At 44.9% G+C, this 25,661-nt stretch overlaps 1 protein-coding gene across 1 annotated transcript in view; it reads left to right on the top strand.

Annotated features, from left to right (window-relative positions):
- LOC135078229 (E3 ubiquitin-protein ligase UBR4) overlaps positions 1-25,661 on the top strand; it is an 88,549-nt gene that overhangs the window by 40,189 nt on the left and 22,699 nt on the right. Inside the window, exons 45-81 of the mRNA XM_063972824.1 lie at positions 237-470; positions 916-1,066; positions 1,398-1,531; positions 1,611-1,766; positions 1,846-1,932; positions 2,043-2,288; positions 3,005-3,185; positions 3,638-3,867; positions 4,144-4,291; positions 4,503-4,664; positions 5,231-5,396; positions 5,990-6,123; positions 6,628-6,699; positions 7,184-7,356; positions 7,819-8,095; positions 8,866-9,054; positions 10,422-10,520; positions 10,782-10,941; positions 11,324-11,486; positions 12,666-12,758; positions 13,081-13,269; positions 13,909-14,025; positions 14,111-14,214; positions 14,634-14,778; positions 15,197-15,388; positions 17,138-17,312; positions 17,672-17,806; positions 18,084-18,183; positions 18,506-18,725; positions 19,074-19,267; positions 19,465-19,571; positions 19,895-20,055; positions 20,139-20,279; positions 20,419-20,519; positions 20,605-20,714; positions 21,251-21,390; positions 21,910-22,155. Of these exons, the coding sequence (XP_063828894.1) occupies positions 237-470; positions 916-1,066; positions 1,398-1,531; positions 1,611-1,766; positions 1,846-1,932; positions 2,043-2,288; positions 3,005-3,185; positions 3,638-3,867; positions 4,144-4,291; positions 4,503-4,664; positions 5,231-5,396; positions 5,990-6,123; positions 6,628-6,699; positions 7,184-7,356; positions 7,819-8,095; positions 8,866-9,054; positions 10,422-10,520; positions 10,782-10,941; positions 11,324-11,486; positions 12,666-12,758; positions 13,081-13,269; positions 13,909-14,025; positions 14,111-14,214; positions 14,634-14,778; positions 15,197-15,388; positions 17,138-17,312; positions 17,672-17,806; positions 18,084-18,183; positions 18,506-18,725; positions 19,074-19,267; positions 19,465-19,571; positions 19,895-20,055; positions 20,139-20,279; positions 20,419-20,519; positions 20,605-20,714; positions 21,251-21,390; positions 21,910-22,155 (5,832 nt within the window). The remainder of the gene's footprint in view (positions 1-236; positions 471-915; positions 1,067-1,397; positions 1,532-1,610; positions 1,767-1,845; positions 1,933-2,042; positions 2,289-3,004; positions 3,186-3,637; positions 3,868-4,143; positions 4,292-4,502; positions 4,665-5,230; positions 5,397-5,989; positions 6,124-6,627; positions 6,700-7,183; positions 7,357-7,818; positions 8,096-8,865; positions 9,055-10,421; positions 10,521-10,781; positions 10,942-11,323; positions 11,487-12,665; positions 12,759-13,080; positions 13,270-13,908; positions 14,026-14,110; positions 14,215-14,633; positions 14,779-15,196; positions 15,389-17,137; positions 17,313-17,671; positions 17,807-18,083; positions 18,184-18,505; positions 18,726-19,073; positions 19,268-19,464; positions 19,572-19,894; positions 20,056-20,138; positions 20,280-20,418; positions 20,520-20,604; positions 20,715-21,250; positions 21,391-21,909; positions 22,156-25,661) is intronic.

The following is a 25,661-nucleotide window of genomic DNA, read 5'->3' as shown; positions in this document are numbered from 1 at the left end:
CCGACGCATGCTCGCGCATCCGTCCGGATTGAAATGTCAGTTAATCAGTTGTAGGCAATTACGACTCTAAGAACTGTTAATAAAATACTATTTTCTTTACGGCCGTGTAAGTGCGCTCCGATGCGCTCCGACGCGCGGAAAAAAAAAACTAACATCATATGCCTCTGACCCCACACTCTCTCATGAATCAGAAAATACTTCACACTAAGTTTTTAACCCACATCTTTTCACCTCAGGTTGTGCCAGCCAAAGCCAAGATAACCGACATGGTCGCGGTCCGCCACTGGTGCGGCGGCGGCGGCGAGCAGAAGAGCACGCTGATCCTTCTCTGCGAGGACGGTAGCCTGCGAATGTACGCCGCGAGCGGCGAACATACCGGCTACTGGCTCGCGCCCGCTATACAGCCGACGCACGCGCCTAGGAGGCGCCCGCGACTGCTCACACACCATGCCAAGGGCAAGGCGCAACAGGTAAGGTCGATTCTGAACCGTCAAGTGACAAAAATCTGAACTAATCGCCCAATTTGATAGTAACGCCCTCCTGTAAATGTCATAACTCTAAGGCAGAGTTGCACCATCTTATTTTGACTTTAACAAACATCAGAAATCTGTCAAACTCCATACAATAACACCGATTATTGTCATAGTTACGATCAAAGTAAGTTGGTGCAACTCAGGCTAAGGAACAGTTCAGTGTTGTCCAACGTGGCAAATATCTGAACTAATAACCGAATATTGATAGTAACGCCCTCCTGTCAAACTGGGACTCTTCAGAAATAAATTGTTTGAAGTCAATTTAAGACAGCTTGCGATGAAACTAAAATTTGCTAAAAATATTGGTGTCTTTCATTTCTCAAATGAATTGTTACTGTAATCCACATTTCTACAATAATCCTTCATCATACATTTTTATTAGGCCACCACAAAATCGAACTCAAACGGCACGCCACAGTTCCCGATCGACTTCTTCGAGCATTGCGTAGCGATGACCGACATCGAATTCGGCGGTAATGACCTCTTGCAGGTGTACAACACCGCCCAAATCAAGCACCGTCTGAACACTACCGGTAAGTTTGGCTTTTGAAAAGGTTTTTTCCTTTCAGACGATATATGATTGCTTCGAATTTCGAGTTAACACCACGAATTTCGCAGAGAAGTTAATAGATGTAAGATAGGTAGTGTGGACACGCGCTTTACTTCGCTTCGAGGAGAATCGCCTCATCTGACTTCATGCATCTCATGCCCGTTAGCGGAAGCGGAAGCGTTATACAGTTTGAACACTAAGTGTCGTCGTGGTGTCGTCCTATCTACACTACTCGGGTAGCTTCGATACTTCGTCGAAGTGCGTAGTGTAGCTGAGACACTATGACGTATTATCAACTAATTATGTGGTTTCAGGCTTATACGTCGTGTCAACTAAAATGAGTGGCTTCACCATGGAGGTGGTAAACTCTGATCCCAATATGGTGATTTGCGGCATAAGAGTGTTGCTTGGAAGCCAAGACGTAGCCCGCACTCCTTCTTATGTTGAGGTACATTTTAGTCATATATTCTTATATCGGTTAATATTTATGACATTGGAATTTATTACTTATTTGTTTATTTTTTTAGATTTATGGCAGAACGGTTCAAACCATAGTGGTTCGTAACCGCTGGTTTGATATTCCTCTAACGCGCGAGGAATCCCTGAACTCGGACAAAAAGTTGACCATAAACTTTGGACCATCGCAAGACCCAGATGGAGTCACTATGGTAGATTCTGTGAAGGTATGTTTCTGACTTTATATTCAGATTGTGAAATAATTTCAGAGTCACCTGTTTTTAACGAGTTTTCTATTCGTTTTAGGTTTACGGCAAGAACAAAGAACAATTCGGATGGCCCGAAGAAAACGAAGATCCATCAGCGTGCCCGTCATCTAGCAAGGTGGCTACTGTAAGTTTCTATAACTTACACTTGTAATAAATATCATTTTATTAAAATTGATATCACTATCATACACAATAAGTATTTGATAGTAGAAAATAATGCAATCCTATCACCAGGAGGCCGAAGGAAGCAACGGCGCTTGGAAGCCGAGTTCCCTCGAGCGTCTGGCGTGCGCAGCGCTTGAAGCGCTTGAGTTAGGCGCTGGAGCTAACTCGAACCCAGCTAATCCGCCCGTGGTAATGGTAGACGGAGGCGGTGAAGCCGCTAAGAACTTACTATGCGCGCCAGCTAGTGCGCACTTGCATGCGCGAGTGCAGTGCTTGCTGAGAGCGCTGCATCACAACTACTATCATCAATACAAGGTGAATATTGCTTATTTATGGTCTAGTCTTTAGAACCTTTCAGTGAAATGACGTTTGATTCATAGATAATAAACAGCCAAAAGAAATTCTGGGAATTCCGTATCCACATTAAAATTGTTTGATTAAGTTATTTTTACACCACAAAATCATTGAACCAATTTTATATTTATATTTTGTTAAAGATGGATTGGATTTAGGACATACTATGTAACTTTAGGCGGGCCTCCTACAAGGTGGACCGACGATCTGGTAAAGGTCGCGGGAGGAGCCTGGATGCGGGCAGCGCAAGACCGTTCATTGTGGAAAACCTTGGGGGAGGCCTTTGTCCAGCAATGGACGTCATTTGGCTGAAACGTACGAACGAATGATGTAACTTTGTCTTGAATGTCAATAGGGATGTTTCCTGGGTAAAAAAGCAAGAGTTTTAATTAGTCCGTCAGTTAGCTTATCAAAAACTACTCGACACGTATTTTTCACTTTTTAAAACTAATGAAAATGTAGAGATAAAGCGTGCCAAAGTTCTAAAGAAAAGGCCCGTGACGTCAGTGAGTGCGTAAAAGTGCAGCACTTTATGACGTCGCGCGGAACTTCAACGCACTGTAACTTTGTAATTATTTGTTTGATTGACAATTAAAAATATATGTGTCCAATATTTTTTAAAATTAAAATTGACGGACAAAAAATTTACGATTAATTCACCTTCATTTGTTTTCCAGGACCAAGCGATCCTGAAGTACGTGTGCACGTCTCTGAAGGAGCTACGAGACACGGCGGACGCGCGCAACATCGACCCCGAGGCGTACTTCCGGCTGGTGCTACTAGCGCGCGGCGTGGCCGTGGCGCGCCCGCACAACCTCGTCACCTTCACGGCGCCCGCGCCGCCGCGTCCGGCCAATGGTCAGTATTCTTAAATTGAGTCATTTTAGGGCCTAAACGGGTGCCCGCTACGGACGTCCGATGCAGGCCTACTACGCTGCTAAGGCCACTCGTAACGTACAGTCGCCTATTAATGAAAGCACGAGGCTTGCGAATGCCCCTCGCGCGTATGGAAACCCGACACATGCGTTCACGCCACATTGCACTACTCATACTATTTTTCGACACAGACACGCTTGAATGCGCTCGTGCGAGTTTTAGGGCCCTAATAAGGTCATAAAAGGTCACCATTCCCCCAATAGCGACCAAAAAGAACGCGTGGTCAGTGGTCACTTTTCGTCAAGAAGTTACAAATTTCTGTAATCCCCACGGTAGATATGCGAAGTACTGTATGTTTTTTTATTCTGTGTCCTGGTTAAGCACCGCAACTCAACCCATAGTTCGTTACTTCTTCATCTATATTTCGTTTGCAGGCGACTGGTCAATATTCTGGCGGCTGGATCAGCTCCAACAGCAGCAACAGGACGAGCGCGAGCCGCATCTATGCGCTCTACTTACCACCGTACTTTGGCGGTTAGCTGGGTGTAAGAGCGGCGCTGGCCCGCCTGGCATCCTGCAGTATGGGCTGAGACACGCTGAGCACACATTGCACGCGTTAGCAGACACCGTGCACGCGTTCCAGTTACACGCTGACCCGGAATGCGTGAGTATACCCCAGTAATATTGGTAAAGCCCGGTCTGTGAGCACGTAGAATTTTGTCCAATGACCCCAAGCTACCCATCCTTATTGCTCGCGCGTAATTATATTGCTCTCGCGACTGTGCGACGGACGCCCGCAGTGAGTGTGCGAGCGCGACAGCAATATAATTACGCGAGCTAGCCCATTCAACAATACAGACAATCTTTTGTATGACACTAAAAATTGCCCTCTATATTATCCTTACGCACAATTAATAATCCCATTATTGTCTCCCTACAGGTTGAATTCGGGAATCAAATCTATCTATCGCTGTTATTGGCCGAAGACCAAAGCATAAGCTTCGGCGCCAAGGCCGCACTCATGAGAGTTCTGCGACCGCGTGTCAAGAGGCGTCGCGTATACATCCCATCGCCACCCAATACTCCTGGTATGTATCTCGAGTATACAATGACACCTAAATCTAACATTTTCTCTCGAAGGTTTGGTCAAGAATAGAAGAGAAATTGAAGTACCAAATATGCCGAAGGTTAAATGATAAATCTGATGATTTGTGTTGGGTAGGGCCACGACTGTAAATTCATGATTTCCTTGCTTGCTGCAATAAAACTAAGACAGTAAATTACATAATTACTTATTAGGTGCTGGGTCATCAGTAACCACAGCCCAGCCGACCAGCTCCATAACCGAGGCGGTGGTCTCCGAAACAGACTTCAGCACGAATCGCGACGAACAACAAGAGAACCAGTTTATGGAAGTAGACGATTCACTGGAACCGATGGTGTTGCTTGCACCTGATGGTGGTAAGTTATCTAGCTTAATACATTTATAAGAAAGCAACTTCTTCCTTGATCGAATATTTATATTAAATTCTACGACTTGAGTGCCTAAATGAGGATAGAAAAGATAAAAAATAACAGATCAACTGTTTTAAAGCCTTGAACTGAAGGCTTTTATGCAATACTCGACTACAATCATCGTTTTTTGGTTTTATCCTGCGTGAATTTCAAATTGTTTTCAGTCGGGCTAGGATGCGCTCCGTATTAACATCGACTATTTTATACAGCAAATGTATCGTGCAAAATCGATAAATTGCCTCGATAAAAGTTGATCGTGGTGCGCAGCCTAGGCCTACTCCAAGTTAAAACTGATGCTACGATCAAAGCCCACCGCCAACCATTGTTCTTCCTGCCTCACGGCGTACATACCGAATCTCGGGAGAGCGCGCTGGTACTTGCTCTGGTCTCCTTTCCCCGGGCGCTTTTCTTGACTCCTTGCAAATTTCTCTGATCCATTTCCATTTTCATAGTCAATTCTCCTATCCTCACGAAGTATGTCTAAGACTAAATGATTTCTAATAATTCGTTAGGCCTAGAAGCGTTACTGGACATACCGCCCGACGCGGACGACGAGACAATGGTAGAACTGGCCATTGCGTTGTCCTTACAAGAGCAACCGAGACGCACTGCGCCCGCGCCGACCGCGCCGCCGCCGCCCGCCCCTGCCTTTGGAGATGCTACGCATTCTCCGGCTGGGTATGTAAAGATTATAATGATGTCAAAAAAGTAGTTTGTTATAAAAAAAAATTGACACGTCCGAATATCTGTATGGCGGTTATCACACTGCGCCGCGCTCCGCCGCGGAGCGCGTGATTTTCATATAAAAAATCACGCGCTCGGACGCGTTGTCAGTGTGAAGTGCCGCGCGTGTTTTCTATACAAACTGAGGTACTTGCATACAATGATTAAATCTGTCGCCCCGCGCTCCGCGGCGCAGTGTGATAACCGCCTATTTTCACTTTTTAACTTTTGTGAGATGTGAATTCGCATTAGGATTACCAACTAAAGCTTTAATTTCAGTGAGTTGGTGGTTTTGATGAGATTGCTTTTAACCAGCAAAATTATACGATAAAGGTTGATCGGGTCTGACACAAAATGCGCACTTTTCCATACTATTTTTATAGAAACAAACTCTTCAGCCCTTTTTGCATAGATAAGTGCACAATTTTTAATCGCATGCGCATATATGCGGGCCGGTCACATTTTTTTTGTAAATGTCTTGATTCTGAAAAGTACGTCGCTACGTCTTTGCAAAACCCATTCAATTTCCGATTTTTTAATTGATACAGGTCTGACGATGAAGGCAGCACGGCGGCGACGGACGGCAGTACGCTCCGCACGTCGCCCGCGGAAGCCCCGGGCTCCGCCGGTTCTGAAAGTAACGACAGCATTGGCGGCGTCTCTGGACGCAGCAGCGCTTATGGTGAGTACTCCTGGCTTATCAAATAGGATCCTTATTCTGTAATAATTTTCAGTCAAATTCTTGTCCGAGAGCTCTTGCCTAGACTCGACAAATGTCTCGCGAGACAGCCTCATATGTGAACACGGGAGCGAAAGCGAGTGAAGGCGAGACACCCCGAGTGGTAGCGAGAGCTCCGCTGTATACTCGCACTCGGCCTGTCTCGTGGACTTCCAACTATCGATCATGTCGTCTCTTCTATCGCAAAGAATCTCCATTTGATGAGAGCGAGAGAAAAAACTACAATGGGTAGCTGGAAGTTGGCACCCACTGTACAGCCGACATTATGTTAGCTTTGTGCCATATCTGACATGCCCGATACGTAAGACTTTAGAGTTTAGAGGCTCTCGCACGATCTGGGCTTATGCCATTGAAAATCTGCAAATGATACGCCTTTAGTTTTTTGCTTATATGGATAGTTCGCCTAGCGATTATGTTTCTAGAAGTAAAGAGAATGTTGTATTGTAGGAGAGATGTCAGCCCCGCCCACGGGGTCGATGCCCGCTTCGAATGTCATCGCCGCGCCTGTTGCCATCACAGGCTAGTATACTTTGAGAGAATGCGTATTATGTGCATTTGTAGTAAATGATAAGTATATTAATTGCATGGTCCGTATTCATTTTACTGCATGACATGACATACTAATAATTATATTTCATTTTTTCACCTTTTGAATGTTTTGTTGTATCTTATCTTATTTTAGGGCCGCGCATGGGCGCAGTGCACGTCGACCCATTGGGATCTTTTGTTGTAAAATGACATAGCACGTCTCTTGAAATTCCTAAACCTCATAACTCTAGCAAGTCTTAAACTAGTATTACAAACTTTTTTTAAACTTAATAAGGTCTTCTAAAACACTAACTACTCTGCCGCTAACTCATGATAAGAAATAGAAACAGTGATAATGTATGCTTCATAATTATGTTCTGTACATTTAACCCGCTAAAATGCACGCTTCGCTTATTTTAAAGGACTAAAAGAGATATTGAAAGTTCCATGGTATAACATTTTCGTACCTCCACAGCCGGCCCATCCACGTCATCGTCCCAACCAGTGGCATCGACGTCCCGCGCAAGCGAGGCAGAGAATGAGACTCGCAAACTTCATGCCTTACGTCTTTCGCTACTGTCGGCCGCTCTCGATGCGCTGCCTACGCTTAGGACGCTGCCTGGTGTCCGAGCCATACCTTTCGTACAGGTTTGTAAATTAAGTTACTTCAATACGTTACCTACACCTGGCATGACTTTTCCATTCGATTGACAGCCGTAGCAAAATTCGGCGCAACACCCCGCTAATCCACGCTAAATTTTGTCAGTGTGTGCGTGCGCGCCACATACGTATTGGCGCGCTCACATACAAACCGCGCTCGGTGCGTTTCTATGAAGATGATCTACTCATTTGTATTTACTCTGGCCGTAACGTTTGTAGTAGCGTGGGCGTGACCTGATTTGGGGTGGTGACTATTTACCACGTTGGACCACGCCCATTTCTTCTCTGGGCTAAAAGTATGGTGTTTAAGAAGAATTTTGCTCCAAATGTCATGTTTGCGCATCCTTCACAAAACTATTAAACGTCCAATCATGCCCAGATTGTTTGTATAAGGACTTCTTACCCTCGTGCCTGCACTATAGATTATTCATCGTGTAATGTTTCGTACAGGTGGTCCTCATGTTAGCTGGAGACCTCGATTCCAGCGTCGAAGGCGACCGTGCCGTTTTAGAACGCCTACTGGAACTTCTAGTAGCCGAACTAGACATTCAGAACGATGACGCAACTCCGGCTGAAGAGCGCACTGACAGACGCGAGCTTCAACTGGCGATTATGCGCCTTGAGTTGTTGGTGTCAGAGTTGGATATGCAAGGCGAGGAGACTACGCCTCCTGTGCATGAGCGCACGAATAGGCGAGAGCTACAGTTGGTCATCATGCGACTACTCAGTAAGTTTCATTTGTTTGTTAACCATCTTGAATACTTTCAACTCGATTCTGAAATTATACAGGGTGGAATTTTGTAATGCCACCTGGAGAGAAAGTACTCTTAATACTGTAGATAGAAAAATTTACTGAACGAAAACATTCCTTTATTTTTGAAAAGAAAGAGAACTGCATTCAAAGAATTTCGAAAATTTTTCGAAAATTCACTACCATACCATACAATTTTCTGTACATTATTAAAATAATTTAAGATTTCATGGTTTTCCTTTCATTTGATTTATCAAGTTTGTTAGAGAGATTTCATCCTTATACCTAACCCCAACGATCGATGTAATAAACATTTTCTATCTACAATATTAAGAGTACTTTCCCTCCAGCTGGCATTACAAAATTCCACCCTGTATATCTTAACTTTTTTTGATTGAGTACAGGATAGCAGTTTTCTAATCTACTACGAATTTAGCAGGAACCTAAACAATATTAAAAAGTAAGCTTTTAACTATCTTCCAGTAATAGACTTGGTAGGAAAATCGCCAATCGTACAGTTATTTATTTTCCGTGTTGCACGGTGCCATCTATGGTCTCAAAATAAGAGAAACGTGTAGGTACTCCCGCGACCTCTTACGAGTCAATTCCTCAATCACCAAATCGTCATCCACCAACCGGCTATTGTGGAAATCATTGGGCGATGCCTATGTTCAGCAGTGGACGTCCTATGGCTGAAATGATGAAATCGTCGTCTATTTATAAATCTTGACCTTATCTCATCGTAGGCGTCCTCATGGCCCGCTGGAAGACGTCAGCCACGGGCGGGCCGGCGACTCGCGCCGAAGTCACTGGCGGCGCCTGCGCAGCGCACGTCTCGCGCTTGGCAGCGGCGGCGTTAGTCCGAGCCGGCGCGCCCCACCACTGCTACCGAGTGCTGTCTGCTCTACTGCCTTACTGGAAGGAGAAGACGTCCAGTGAGTGTTGATGTTATTCGTAAAAACACTGGCAATAACAACTTTTGTATTTGACACTAACATGATTATTATATTTGCCATATTTGAGTGTGGACGACGGCACATCAAGAAAGATACTATTTCTACTTATGTGGGGAGATATGGCTAGTTTGGTGACTGATGTGTAGTCGTGCAAGCTCATTATGGTTGCATGTTGCCTTATTTATTCTTTATTAATTGCTACTAACATCAATATGCTATACAATTATTAACATATCCATAATAATAAAATGTAGCATGCTTCTGAATGCATTCTGAATTTTCTTCCTCTTGACGCGTCGATGAAATAATCACATACTTTTACTAACTCATCCACATTTGAACTCCCTTGTACCGGAGATCCTGAGTTCGATTCTCAGGTTTCACATCGATAAGATATTATGGGCTTAAATCATCATGTTTGACCAAAAAGCAGTATGCGTCTGAGAGCACGCTAAGCAGTCGAAGGAAAAACAGCGCCTAGCTTTTGCACTAAAACTTTTTGGGATAAAGTAGAATGTAGAAAGTTGACCTTTGTTACGTCTGGCTTGCTACACTTGGCTATCGATATTGTTCCGATTCCAAGCTTAGTTACAAATAAAGCTTTCTTGCACTAAGCCATTACTGTGCCTCCGGCAGAGCCCAAGGTCTCGCAGTGGAAGGACATTTTGACTCGTTTGATATTGTCGTGGCAGACTTGAAAATATGTAGACTACAGATTCAGGTTGGTTGTTTGAAGCATAATTATATTATTCACGTCTGGTTACACTGGATTCAATGTATGCGAGTGTGGTGTTCCTACGGGCTCATTTATCTGACTCTGTGTGTATAGCAGTCAGTCGAAAAGCCGTCCGAGTAGTGGACCTTTAGTAGATTCCCAATAAAAATAATTAGGTTCTCCATCGACACGATAAGAAGTAGAAGTATCATACCATTTTATTTTTGTTATTTGGTTTTTTAATTTTTTCCTCATTTCCTTTCTTTTATTTGAGCTTCGTTCTCATACATTTCTATTTTCGGAAATATTGCCGGCATTATTTCCACCTAAATTTCCAATATACCCAATATTTCCGGGAACCGCACATCTTTAGCCAGCCAGCAGCGCGCTGCGCAGGCGCCCGCGGCGGCGCCATACCACAACAGCGCAGCATACAGGCTGTTCGCCTCGTGGGTTCCGTTCTGGAAGGAGGAGACTGTCAGTGAGTATCCATTGACAGCTCTTGTTTGACGATCAAAAATTTGGTTACTCATCGGTGTTCATCCTTCGACATTTATCCTTTTTTAACCGTATCAAACTTGCTATCTATCCATCAGTTACGTAGAATTTCAATCAGTTTTTCCTTTACCAGGTACTGGAACTACACCAACCGGTCAGCAGCTTTTGAAGCCATTGCCGCCTCAGCCGTTACCAGACATGCAGCCTTTCTTCGTGAAGGAATATGTTAAAAGTAAGTGAAACACTATGCCATAAAAATCATAATCTTTCCACCATTACGTAATTTCAACCACAGGAACTCCAATATTGAACGTAGGCCCAATGATTTCCAGATTGACTGTTTGGAATTGGCCTGCATCTAGCGCAATCCTGTAACTTTATAAGGTCATATGTCTATCTTGTAAATGTCTGCTGCGCTGCGGTTTATGCGGTCTATATTTGATGCTTGTAGCACTCTGCCACAGTTATTTTAAAGGTCATTTTTGCACACCAGGCCACGCCCTCGACGTGTTTGACAACTACCCGCAGCTGCTGATGGAGATGGCGCTGCGGCTGCCGTGTCAGATCCACAAGCACTGCGACCCGGCGCACTTCGACGCGCGTTGGCGCACACTACTCTGCGAGTATATGATGAACCAGCAGACTCCGCTCAGGTTAGTTAGAATTGGAATAGAATAGCTGATTCGGATTAAACCAAAGGTAAACTGGTCGAGAATGCTTTAGTGCATTAAGTTCGCCTTATGTACAAATTTATTTTGGCATAAAAGTTTAAATAAATAAATTATTCCCGAGGTGCCCCATCCCTGGTCGTGCCCATTGACTTGTCGCATCAATGGGTAAGGAAGGTTAAGCGGCAGAAAATTTAATGAAACAGGTTGAATAACTTGCTGATTCGGCTATTTATCTAATCAGCAAGTTATTCCACCATAAAAAGGTGCCGTGCTCATAAACTCACTAAAATCTAATTCATGATTATATGTCACTTTTTTCTATTGTTGTTGTTAATTTGACTAAATGAAATAAAATTATCTGCAGGAAGCAAGTCCGCAAACTGCTCTTACTTCTCTGCGGCACGCGCGAGCGCTACCGGCAGCTGCGCGACGTGCACGCGCTGGACACGCACCTGAACGCGGCGCGCGCGCTGCTCACCACCGACCCGGCCTACGACAAGCTGGTGCAGCTCATGGAGCACCTCAAGGTACGAGACTGGACCTTATGACCAGTGACATAAGGACGCAGGTCGCTCCCGGCAGCTGCGTGACGTCACGCGCTGGACACGCACCTGAACGCGGCGCGCGCGCTGCTCACCACCGACCCGGCCTACGACAAGCTGGTGCAGCTCATGGAGCACCTCAAGGTACGACACTGGACCTTATGACCGGTGACATAAGGACGCAAGTCGCTACCGGCAGCAGCGTGACGTCACGCGCTGGACACGCACCTGAACGCGGCGCGCGCGCTGCTCACCACCGACCCGGCCTACGACAAGCTGGTGCAGCTCATGGAGCACCTCAAGGTACGACACTGGACCTTATGACCGGTGACATAAGGACGCAAGTCGCTACCGGCAGCAGCGTGACGTCACGCGCTGGACACGCACCTGAACGCGGCGCGCGCGCTGCTCACCACCGACCCGGCCTACGACAAGCTGGTGCAGCTCATGGAGCACCTCAAGGTACGACACTGGACCTTATGACCGGTGACATAAGGACGCAAGTCGCTACCGGCAGCAGCGTGACGTCACGCGCTGGACACGCACCTGAACGCGGCGCGCGCGCTGCTCACCACCGACCCGGCCTACGACAAGCTGGTGCAGCTCATGGAGCACCTCAAGGTACGACACTGGACCTTATGACCAGTGACATAAGGACGCAAGTCGCTCCCGGCAGCTGCGTGACGTCACGCGCTGGACACGCAACTGAACGCGGCGCGCGCGCTGCTCACCACCGACCCGGCCTACGACAAGCTGGTGCAGCTCATGGAGCACCTCAAGGTACGAGCCTGGACCTTATGACCAGTGACATAAGGACGCAAGTCGCTCCCGGCAGCTGCGTGACGTCACGCGCTGGACACGCACCTGAACGCGGCGCGCGCGCTGCTCACCACCGACCTGGCCTACGACAAGCTGGTGCAGCTCATGGAGCACCTCAAGGTACGACACTGGACCTTATGACCAGTGACATAAGGACGCAAGTCGCTCCCGGCAGCTGCGTGACGTCACGCGCTGGACACGCACCTGAACGCGGCGCGCGCGCTGCTCACCACCGACCCGGCCTACGACAAGCTGGTGCAGCTCATGGAGCACCTCAAGGTACGACACTGGACCTTATGACCAGTGACATAAGGACGCAAGTCGCTCCCGGCAGCTGCGTGACGTCACGCGCTGGACACGCACCTGAACGCGGCGCGCGCGCTGCTCACCACCGACCCGGCCTACGACAAGCTGGTGCAGCTCATGGAGCACCTCAAGGTACGACACTGGACCTTATGACCAGTGACATAAGGACGCAAGTCGCTACCAGCAGCTGCGCGACTATACAAAGACACAAGTCGCAAACTGCTCCTGCTGCACTGCGGCACGCGCGAGCAATACCGTAAGCTGCGCGTGCGCTGTTCACCACTGATTTCGCCTACGACAAGCTGGTACAGCTCATGGAGCATCTAAAGTTACAGGAAATTGGACCTTGTTGACACAAATTACCAATGACGATTCAGACACATTCCTATTTGTTTCAAAATAAATTGTAGAAATGGTTACTTTTAATTTTCAAACCCCCTTTTGTTTTGTTCAGGCTTGCGCCGAAATCGTCAGCGCCCGCACCGGTAACTGGCAACACACGTGCGCGGTGGAACGCCGCGAAGCTCTGGCATGGCTTGTGACGGTGGCCCGTCGCGTGCACCCGCACGTCGCGCCCACAGTGCTACAGCTGCTACAAGCCGCTCTCTGCGCGCCGCCACACCACCAGCGTCAGGAACCCAAGGTGAGATCACTAGCTGTGTGTCTATGGGCGACGGTATTCACTTACCATCAGTGTACCTACCATGAGTTTACGTTAGGTGTGCTCGCTAGCGAGTACGTCAAAAATCTCTATGAAGATTTTGTTTCTTGAAAGTAGCCGCTAGGGGCGCTGCACAATATGTCATACAATTAATGTCATTTTTTTACGCAGTCGCTAGCGAGCACACCTAACGTAAACTCATGGTATGCACACAGGTGATCCGTCTGCTCGTTTGCCTCCTGTCACATAAAAAACTAGCTGGCTTTGCCAGGCATGGAGGAGCGACGGGAAGCCCTTGGGTGTAACCGCTTTCACCCACACACAAATGACCAAACATAACAAAATAACTTAAGATTATTTGAAGAAGACCATCGTCATCATCAGGCCATTTAATGTCCACTGCTGGAGGATTGACGATTTGGCCAGACGGGCTAGGAAGACCTGATGTTCGCATATTTCCCCATTAGTCGCCTCTTACGACATCCGAGGAATGGAGTTGGTCCTATTCTACTGTGCTGGAACCACACGGTTTTGAAGAAGGTCCATGCTGGCTTAATAATGCTTATGAACCATGCATAGATACGCAAATGGAGCGAGATTAATAAATTGTATTCTTTACAGCCATCATCCGACGTCCCCGAGCGTGAACGTAGCGCCGACAGTGACGCCTACGTATCTGATGGATCCAAGTTCCAAGAACAGAGAGTACCTGCTTTGGTGCAACAAATACTCAAACAGGTAAGAAACAAATCCGTAACTTTAGTTACTTTTTTGTGTTTTTTATTAAGAGGTGTGTCTAAAACGATTTGCGTTTTGTTTTTAGGTGTCACAAGACGAATTGCGAATGTTCGTGAAGGCATTCTTGTTGGAGACCAATTCGACAGCCGTGCGCTGGCAAGCACACGCTTTACTCCTGGCTATTTACAAGTGAGTAATTCAGAAATCATAATCAATTAATCACACTTTAAATGAGATAACAACTAGTAGAAAGATAAGCATAGCTTTTTGGGCGTGTCCTTTAGGCACATTTTAATATTTAAATCCATAGAGATATCGAGATGCCAACTATTCTGGGCATTTATTCTGCAACACCGGCCTCGCCCCCTTGACGCATCTCCCTTTATAGTATGACCGCTTAAATGAGTCCTCGCCTGCGGAACGTTTACCGTTAACCACTTCACTGTGACGTCACATATCTTGAGATGCGGGCGGGGTCCTTAGACAAGAGATAAAATCAAAAATGTTCACTAGATAGTTTTCAAGATATATGACGTCACAGTGAAGTGGTTAACTATAGTGTCTGTGGTCTGTGTTTAAATCGTATAATGTTAATTTCTCGTTGCCAGCAACTCGTCGCAGCCGGAGCAGGCCACGCTGGTATCCCTGCTGTGGGGCATCTGGCCCACGCTGCCGCAGTACGGGCGCAAGGCGGCCCAGTTCGTGGACCTGCTGGGATACTTCACCCTCAAGACGCCCAACATCGACACTGAGGTATGTTTGTACAATTTACCGTCAACATATAACCAATTTAGATTACTTGTAAACTGAGAATCGTCTCAAGAATTGACATTGAATAATGTTTTGAAATTGCGGAGTTAAGCAAATTCTTTTGAGGAGGCATATGCAAACATTGTTACGTTTATTTCTATATGGACGTGTATAATACTGAGGGGTGTGCACGCACTGGCCTATCTTATAAAACGTATGCGCGTACGCATGTACCAAGTATGCGTTTCTCAACAGCGGCAGCGTAGGACCGGTCGTGTTAGAAATCCTTGGAGGAGGCCTTTGTCCAGCAGTGGACGGTATTTGGCTGAACGAAAGAATGATATTGTAAAAGACGAGACTGTCGTCGTTTATAGAGTCTTCTTCTAACTTATGAGTACCAACATTCTCTCCAATATCACAGAAATACGTCGGCAGCGCTGTAGAATTGCTCCGCAACCAGAACCTTCTGCTCTCATCGCACGGCAACGCGGCGTTATACGCCGCCCTAGGCGCCTACGTGGAACTGGACGGATACTACCTCGAGTCGGAGCCGTGTCTCGTGTGCAACAACCCGGAGTTGCCCATGGCCACCATCAAGCTGCCCACTATTAAGGTTGGTGGCGCTTTTCATGGCCATTTCTCATATCAACCATTTCTTTTTTCTTTTCTTTTTTATTTCTTGCTAAGGGCTCTTCTAATTAGACGTTTTAGCAGGACGTCAATCGAGCGTTTGCAAGACCACTCTAACATATTTAATCCAACACAGTTGTCATTTAATTCAAATGGAAATTAATCGTCCGGCTTAAAACGTCTTATTCAAAAAGTCCTAACTGCTTCGTCAGCTTCATAAAGTTTATTTGCATCGGTATTATTATTTTCGTGTGTAACAAGTGCAACTATGAAATAAACTTACGTTACCTTATCCTAAATAATCCTAACGTACATAACGTACTACAAAAATATCTACAACTGTTTTAAACTTTCCTAAAACACCTTTTCCCTCTCAATCTTGCACTCCACCCTACCTATGGCTGCACGAAGCACAAGAGCTAACCGGTACAACGGCTCGCAGATCGACTCGGAAGTTCACGACGACGACGCAGATCATCAAGCTGTTACAATGCAGTAGCATAGAATCGCTTACTTAACACTAAAATTTCTGTAACTTCCATATAATATTATTATACTTTCCTTAATCACCTTTTCCATCTCAATCTTGCACCCCACCCTGCCTTTATCCCCACAAAACTCCCACATAAGAGCTAATCTATACAACGGCTCGCAGATCGACTCTAAGTTCACGACAACGACGCAGATCGTCAAGCTGTTACAACGCACTAACATAACTTCTATACTTCCTTATCTATTTAACCTCATTCTTGCACCCCACCCTGCCAATGGCCCTATAAAGCTCCCACATAAGAGCTAATGGGTACAACGGTTCGCAGATCGATTCGAAGTTCACGACAACGACGCAGATCGTGAAGCTGGTCACATAACTTCTTTACTTCCTTATCTATTTCACCTCATTCTTGCACCCCACCCTGCCAATGGCCCTATAAAGCTCCCACATAAGAGCTAATGGGTACAACGGTTCGCAGATCGACTCGAAGTTCACGACAACGACGCAGATCGTGAAGCTGGTCACATAACTTCTATACTTCTTATCTATTTCATCTCATTCTTGCACCCCACCCTGCCAATGGCGCTATAAAGCTCCCACATAAGAGCTAATGGGTACAACGGTGCGCAGATCGACTCGAAGTTCACGACAACGACGCAGATCGTGATGCTGGTCACATAACTTCTATACTTCCTTATCTATTTCACCTCATTCTTGCACCCCACCCTGCCAATGGCCCTATAAAGCTCCCACATAAGAGCTAATGGGTACAACGGTTCGCAGATCGACTCGAAGTTCACGACAACGACGCAGATCGTGATGCTGGTCACATAACTTCTATACTTCCTTATCTATTTCACCTCATTCTTGCACCCCACCCTGCCAATGGCCCTATAAAGCTCCCGCTTAAGAGCTAATGGGTACAACGGTTCGCAGATCGACTCGAAGTTCACGACAACGACGCAGATCGTGATGCTGGTCACATAACTTCTATACTTCCTTATCTATTTCACCTCATTCTTGACCCCACTCTGCCAATGGCCCTATAAAGCTCCCACATAAGAGCTAATGGGTACAACGGTTGCAGATCGACTCGAAGTTCACGACAACGACGCAGATCGTGATGCTGGTCACATAACTTCTATACTTCCTTATCTATTTCACCTCATTCTTGACCCCACCCTGCCAATGGCCCTATAAAGCTCCCACATAAGAGCTAATGGGTACAACGATTCGCAGATCGACTCGAAGTTCACGACAACGACGCAGATCGTTAAGCTGGTCAACAGCCACATGATCAGCCGTATCAGCCTGCGCATCGGCGACATCAAACGCAACAAGATGGTGCGCACTATCAACTTCTATTACAACAACCGGACGGTTCAGGCTGTGCAGGAACTCAAGAATAAACCCGGTGAGTGTGAGATATATTTATTTATTCAATACGTGACATAACATATCATGTTTTTATCTTAAAAGAGGGTCGGTAGATGCGATTTAAAACTAAACGGGCTTGCCCAGAAGATGCATCGTGCTTTGAAGTCATTGCAGCACTGCATAGTATCTTATCCAAGTTAACTTTTAAAGTAAGTTAACCGTCTAAAACCAAAATGCAGAATCTTTTTACGTGCCCGTATAAGCAATGACTCAAAACCAAAATGTCAAAGACGTCGCGAAGTTGTTACTCGTGATGAATCTCATTTATGAGCTAACGATAATTTGATATTTTTTATGATTCAATCTTTCAAATAACTAACACAAAACCTTTTACAGGCATGTGGCACAAGGCAAAGCGCGTGCAACTCCAGTCTGGCCAATCAGAAGTGCGGGTAGACTTCCCGCTTCCTATCGTGGCGTGCAACCTTATGATGGAGTACGCTGACTTCTACGAAAACCAGCAGGCTACGGGTAAGTTGTAGTCATAGGCAGGAATGAGATATTGGTGTTGAATGTACATTATTTGTAAAACTATAATTTGTGCAGTGCGTTGAAGTGACAATAGCGCGAAAGGTTTAGGTATTTTACTACCTGTTTAATCTTTGTCTACCACTGAACTGTATGAGTAGCCTCTACGTGCATACAATTTTAAAGTTGAACATACAATATAACTTATATTGACATAGTGATGTTATGTGTGTATACCTCGAATCCTAGTAGTCTAAAAAAATCATTTCATTTCTCTTAGGTGAATCGCTCCAATGCCCACGATGCTCGCAATCCGTGCCAGCCAATCCCGGCGTGTGCGCCAACTGTGGCGAGAATGTCTTCCAATGCCACAAGTGCAGGTAAGTCTCCCTGTTTACTGGCTTAAAATAAACAGTTTTTAAAGAGAAACTGTTTAACTGTTGCAAAGGCAATATAATAAGGTATGGTCCTTCCACCAGTAGTATAAAATGTATACTTTTGACTTAATAATTCCAAGATTTGAGAATTTCATACACTTCGTTTGCCTGGTCCTAAAAAGTCATTCACTATAATATCACCGCGATGCGCGGCCAGTTTCTTTATTTTTGAATCTACATATCTTTTGCTGTCACTTTCTCGTATTTTTAGAGCACCTTTTCTGAGTCAATGACAAGATAAATCTAAGCTGATACAAATTTTTAGGGCCATAAACTACGACGAAAAGGATCCGTTCCTCTGCCATGCTTGTGGCTTCTGCAAATACGCCAAGTTTGACTACACACTGACGGCGCGGCCTTGCTGCGCTGTGGACACCATCGAGAATGATGAAGAACGCAAGAAGATGGTGCAAACCATTGGTGCTCTGCTGGATAAGGCTGACCGCGTCTACCGTCAACTAACGGCCAATAAGCCTGTGTTGGAGGTGAGTAGATAGCGCAATACAACTGTAGCTTTAGTTGCAATTTTAAATAACTTAGCAAAGGCTTAAATAACTGCGAAGTGGGGCACTGTGTATCCTATCCGCAGTTTCACACAAATGTCACAAATCTAGCGCACAACATTCCACATAAAACATGTTATTCAGAAGTTCTAGAATGTGTTCTAAAGTGAGAAATTATGTTAACTGAAAAGTCGATGGAAGCACTCTTTTCCACTTACCTACTAAATACTACCCAGAAGGAAACTGGATCAGAAGGCTGAAGATTTCTTGGATCTGAATTGACTTCCAAAGTCTCCCGTATTTATTATACCTCTTTTTTTTCTCCCACAGTCCCTGCTCCACAAAATAAGCGAACACCGTCTAGAAGGCCGCTCCGGTGATGAGAACAGCAATGCAAGCAACACGTCCTTCAGCGGAGCGCAGATCAACCGCGTCATACAGACTCTTGCGCACAAGTACTGTGTCGATAGCAAAGGACACTTCGAGGACCTCTCCAAGATCATACAGAAAGTGCTGGCTTGCAGGTGAGAATCGCAAAATTAGTAGTCGTATTCTTCATTATTGAAAACCGTTTCCATAATGAAACTTCTTTATAGATCTCACAATATTTCTACCATTTCTCCCCATGTTCGATTTTTCCCAAGACAGGGACAGTACAGACAGGCAATATAATCATACTTATTCAATTTTGAAAATGTGACGATATTGTGTTTTATTTTAGGAAAGAACTAGTCTCCTTCGACCGGTCCCAAAGCGAGCAACTCAAAGGCGATACTTTGCCAGTCTATGCTGGCTTAGTGCAGAACTACGACGGGGACCTTGCCAAAGGTAAGATTTACATTATCTTCCACTCAATCAATGAACATCGTAACATTCCTATGAAAACTGAAGCAAAAAGTTATAGAAAACTAGCTTTTGCCCGCGGCTTCACCCGCGTGAAATTTAGTGCCACAGATTGGCATAAATTATAGATGTTAATCTGGGTTACAAATAATAATACTGTAAAGTTTCAACAAAATCGGTTCAGTAGTTTTGGCGTGAAAGAGTAACAAACATCCACACAAACTTTCGCCTTTATAATATTATTATAGATAAGAGTGCTATTTTTTTTCTTTTTGTTCGTTATTTATTTGTTTTCTTTGTCTTCACAGAATCTGGCGGAGGTTGCTACGGATGTTCGCTGGCATGCGCCGAACAATGTCTCACGTTGTTGCGAGCGCTAGCTTCTCAAGCGGAACACCGCACTCGCCTTTGCCGCTTTGGCCTAGTGCAAGAACTGGTACAGCATAACTTGCATCGTGGAACTCCCCAGGTATTAAATAAAATAAAAAAGTATTTTAAGTTGTCAGACTTCTTTTTAAAAACTTTTTTTACTGAGTTGATTTTTTTTTATAGTGCCAGGAAGAGGTCCGTGCACTGATCTGTCTGGTGACCCGCGACAACTTGCCGGCGACAGAACAACTTTGCAACTTGCTGACTCAGCGAATCACGCTATCGCTAATGGGCCACGCTGCATCACAAGATCATAACAACTCGGTAAGTTTACCTTATTGGCAAAGCAGTAAGATCGTAGTAAAATAACTGTATTACTAGTATATGAAATGACAGTCGTATCATATTTGTCAAAATATAAAGAAAAAGTATTCAGTGGCTAACAGTTTTATCTTTTGATTAGGTGCGCCCATTGGTTCTTTTACTGGGGTCTCTCGTTAAAGTTCAAGATTCCGTTGAGTGTTGGGAGGCGAGACTACGCTGTATCGTCAAGCTTTGGGTGTGGTGAGTATAACATCCTTCTTTTTATTGACGGGTACATCAGTAAAACCAGAGTCTTTGAAACTAAATCCTTCATTCTATTCTACAGGTGTTGCCCTCATCTGACTGAAGTGGCTGGCATCGCTCCTGCGGCAAATGCAATCCTGAAGTCCGATGTCCTGGCAGGATTGCCTGGCATCAACACGTCTTCACCGAACTGTGAGTCGTCCTCCTTTCCACATTGCAAAATTCAGCAAATTCAATTTTAAGGTCTTAGCATACGTAACAGGTAATTCCTCGGACAGGACGAGGACGGGACGATTTCTTGACATCGTTGCATTTAAAAACATAGCAATAAAATATACGTGGCGAGAAACACGGACGGAACGGGACGCCGTCGCCGTTCACTTTTTGTACGGGAGCCCGTCCCGTCCTCGTCCCGTCCGAGGAATTACCAGTTACGTATGCCAAGACCTTTATTCGTATATAGTCTGGTCCGTGAGCACGTAGAATTTTGTACAATGACCCCTAGCTACCCATCCTTATCGCTCGCGCGTAATTATGTTGCTATCGCGCTCGCACACTCACTGCGGGTGCCAGTCGCACAGTCGCGACAGCAATATAATTACGCGCGAGCGATAAGGATGTGTAGCTAGGGGTCATTGGACAAAATTCTACGTGCTCACGGACCGGGCTTTAGTAACTGAGTGGTTTTCCGTGTGAACTATTGCTAAGTGGTAGTTATTTCGGTACAGCCCACCAGTTCGCGCTACAACAAGTGGGCCTGCCCTGCATGCGGTATATGCACCAACTAATGGCACCACCGCCCGCCGCCGCCGCTGCCGCCGCCGACGCCGCCGAACCTCCGAAGGAGGAACAACCTGACGTGGTAAAGGTATACCTAGTAATAATGCACGCATATCACTTGAGGCTGATTAAAGCTAAGCGTCCACATGTCGGTATCGTACGCATCGGACGTATCGCACGCAACGGATCGTACGTAGTATTATTTATATGGAAACTCATATAAGTGCGTCCTCCTGTCCGCATGTTACGCATCGCACATCCGATACGATGTGTTTCGTACGATGCGTCCGTTGCGTACGATACCGACAAGTGGACGCTTAGCTTTATCAACCGTTGCATAATATCTTTTATCTAAAGAATAAAATTGACATTTTGACATATTTCCCATACAAAAACTGTCAATAGGCCAATTTAATCCTTCAGTTAAAGTTATTCGATGATCGAAAAATCTGCCCATATGTAATTAATTTCGAACCATTTATTTTTAAGAATAACTGCATAAACATTCAATCTATTAACAAAAAACAAGAGAGCAACGCGTAAATCGTTCGCCGCGCTCTTTCTGAACTTTAAATGTTACGTGATTACATTGGTACATCTATTCCAGGGCTTCAACCTCCTAGAGCTGGCGCGCAACATGAAGCTCAGCAAGAAGTCGCCACCACCGCCGGCGCCGACTGGCATGTTACCCGCTGGCAATGTTGTTGTGGACTTAGCAGCGTGGTTGGCAGGCCGCGTGCCGCACCGCTACTGGCGCCGCCTGGGCCGCTCTGCTACTGCGCCACCTGACACCGAGTTGCCGCCGCGGGACGCGCATCTAGCAAGGAAATACCTGCTTCGCTGGCGTGAGAGGGTATGTACGACGTAATAGATCTTCAAATTACAGCTCAAAGTGCGCTCCTCCGCCCGCAGTAGTGGCTAAGACACCTGGACACGAGTGCTTGTATTGACGTCACAGTAGATTAAGGCCGGGTAGCAGAGAAAATGGCGAAAATGAGGTTTTCATTTTTCATTTTTGAGGTACTAAACAGTAAAATTAAAGGCTAAGATTTTTATTGGGCATAGTTGAGGATATTTTCTAGGGCTATTAACGGATGGAAACACGATTTGATGAAGTTGACTCGATAGAATAAATTCCCAAAGTTACCTCTATTCGTTTTCTATTTATGGTTTTATTTTTAAAATAAGCGATTTGAGATTCTAAATCTTTTACTAAACTAAAGTTCAGAAATAACTCGAGGGCTTTTAACGGATGAAATTTTTATATTGCGTCTTATTTAGTTACTATGTTAAAAAATGTGGAAAAAAATCGTCCATGACGGCTTGGACAATCTCAATCAGTCGCGCGGTGGCGCTTACGGAGGACGGACGCGTGTCAGTTTTTTGGCCGTGACAGTTCGCGATTTGTCAATATTTTTGACAATGATGACTTTGATGAGTCACAGTATAATAATATCAGTGTTACTGGAGAAAGCTTAAATTTTTGATAATTTAAAATTATCAATTTTGTCTACCTATTGAAATTTAAATCGTTCGCATCCTTTTAAACGAAGACTCTACTCATGATACATAGTACATTCCTCAAATATGAGACAAAACCAATGAGTTAAAATTACATTTTAATAGTACCTACATACAATCGTCTTACACTCTTTAGAAGAGCACACTGACACAAATAAATAATAAAAAATACTGTCTAAGGTCTGTAGCTAAAGGTCTAAGCTGTAAGATAGAAGAATCTTCTAGCCAAAAAGATGGCAGATGCAGCATATGTCAACGGATTTAAAACTGGAGTTCATATGGCTGCTTTGGATTCGGTGGAAAGGCGTGCCAGAAGACTTATCGACAGCCCTACCCTTGTTGAAGCGGCGCTCCAGGAACTTGACCATCGCCGTAAGGTAGCATCCCTATCGGTTTTCTACAGGCTACACTTCGGAGAATGTGCGAAAGAATTACACGAATTAATTTCACCAGCCCCCTTCCATCATCGGGGAACCAGACGCAGGTTAGCGTACCATCCCTATATTGTTGACATTCCACCAGCTCGCACTAAGCGTTTCGATGACTCTTTTATAATGCGAACAGCTAGGGACTGGAATTCGTTGCCTGCTGCTGTCTTTCCCGAAAACTATAATCCGGGCCTCTTCAAGGCGAGAGTGAATAAGCACTTACAGGGCAGATATGTACCATCCTAGACTGCATCCCACTTAACATCAGGTGCGATTGTGGTCAAATACCTGCCTTGTTATGCATAAAAAAAATATTTAAAAAAATATGACTCCTTGTAGACTTGAATCTCTAGAGCGTCCCTTCCTCCACCATGCGTAAGAATTTTCACAAAAATACTGTCTAAGATCTGTAGCTAAAGGTCTAAGCTGCAAGATAGAAGAATCTTCTAGCCAAAAAGATGGCAGATGCAGCAGATGTCAACGGATTTAAAACTGGAGTTCATGTGACTCCTTGTAGACTTGAGTGTCTAGAGCGTCCCTTCCTCCACCATATGTAAGAATTTTCACAAAAATACTGTCTAAGGTCTGTAGCTAAAGGTCTACGCTGCAAGATGGAAGAATCTTCTACCCAAAAAGATGGCAGATGCAGCAGATGTCAACGGATTTAAAACTGGAGTTGATGTGACTCCTTGTAAACTTGAGTGTCTAGAGCGTCCCTTCCTCCACCATGCGTAAGAATTTTCACAAAAATACTGTCTAAGTTCTGTAGCTAAAGGTCTAAGCCGTAAGATAGAAGAATCTTATAGCCAAAAACATGGCAGATGCAGCAGATATCAACGGATTTAAAACTTGGAGTTCATGTGACTCCTTCTAGATTTGAGTCTCTAGAGCGTCCCTTCCTCCACCATGCGTAAAAGTTTTCCAAAAATACTGTCTGAGGTCTGTTATAAAAGTCTAAACTGCAAGATAGAAGAATCTTTTAGCCAAAAACATGGCAGATACAGCATATATCAACGGATTTAAGACTGGACTGGCACCACTTTGCAATGTCATCCTCTCATTGTTATCTGTAATGTAAATTATTTTTAAAATGTATTTAAAAAATAAAATGTTCGTTTTATTATTTCAATAATCTGACCTCTCAATTCAACTACACTACACAAACACCTTTGTTCGCAACTGTACTGACGAAACCTCGATATTATACTGTTCATTTAAGATGGCAAGCTTTTTGCTGCGGTAATGCACTCCAGGTGTGATGCTTATTGCTCATAGTGATTTTTGATACAGAGCCCCGTACATACGTTATACATAAATTATGGAAAGAAAACACCCAGACCAATACAAACAAATATGTATGCAATTTTAGTATGATATTTTTATTTATTAATAAACAAAAAGACTGAACAAAATTGATGCGTGTACATTAATCAAATGTAATTAACCACATGCAAAGCTTTGTGAATTGCAACAACTATAATTTATTATCCAAGCTCTAAATAATCGCTACTACGAGTAACTGATCATAAAATGTTTTTCCAATCGCTCAAGCTCCCGAGGATCTACCGATAGGTCGGGTGACGTAATCTTGAAATTCTTTTAGCCGGCGCGGAACTTCCAGAAGGTCGGGTGACGCCACGCCTCTTTGAACCGTGTTTACTTTGGCAGTTATATTCTATAATATTTATTCGATTCTAAAATATATTCCCAAAAATTTTGAAAGTTGTTTTAATTTGTATCACTTGGATATGATTTGTATTAGAAAGTGCTGTGAGTGTGACGCTTGAACGGAAGGAAGTCAACCTAACCTAACCAACTGCGTATTTCTAAACTGCGTATTTCTATACTGTGTAGCCGCGAGAGCTCTTTGGCGCGCTGTCTTCGGCGAAGTATTGCGCGCGCAGATATTGACAGCGCGAAATACCTACTTTAGCAGAAATACCAAGCCTTAAGATACCCCTCGCTGCCGGTAACGTGGTGTTAGACTGGCGCCGTCTAGGCCACGCTACCGCTCCGCCGCCTGATACCGAGTTGCCGCCACGGGACGCGCATCTAGCAAGGAAATACCTGCTTCGCTGGCGTGAGAGGGTATGTACGACGTGATAGATCTTCAAATTACAGCTCTCCGTTCGCAGTAGTGGCTAAAACATCTGGACACGAGTGCTTGTATTGACGTCACAATAGATTAAGATACCCCGCGCTGCCGGCAACGTGGTGGTAGACTGGCGCCGTCTGGGCCGCGCTATCGCCGCGCCACCTGACACCGAGTTGCCACCGCGTGACGCACATCTAGCAAGGAAATACCTGCTTCGCTGGCGTGAGAGGGTATGTACGACATAATAGATCTTCGAATTACAGCTCTCCGTTCGCAATAGTGGCTAAGAAATCTGGACTCGAGTGCTTGTATTGA

The sequence above is a fragment of the Ostrinia nubilalis genome, chromosome 2 (genome assembly GCF_963855985.1).
Source record: "Ostrinia nubilalis chromosome 2, ilOstNubi1.1, whole genome shotgun sequence".
In the NCBI taxonomy this organism is placed as follows: Eukaryota; Metazoa; Arthropoda; class Insecta; order Lepidoptera; family Crambidae; genus Ostrinia; species Ostrinia nubilalis.
The sequence above is the reverse complement of the archived record's forward strand: the minus strand, read 5'-3'. Positions and strand labels throughout refer to the sequence as shown.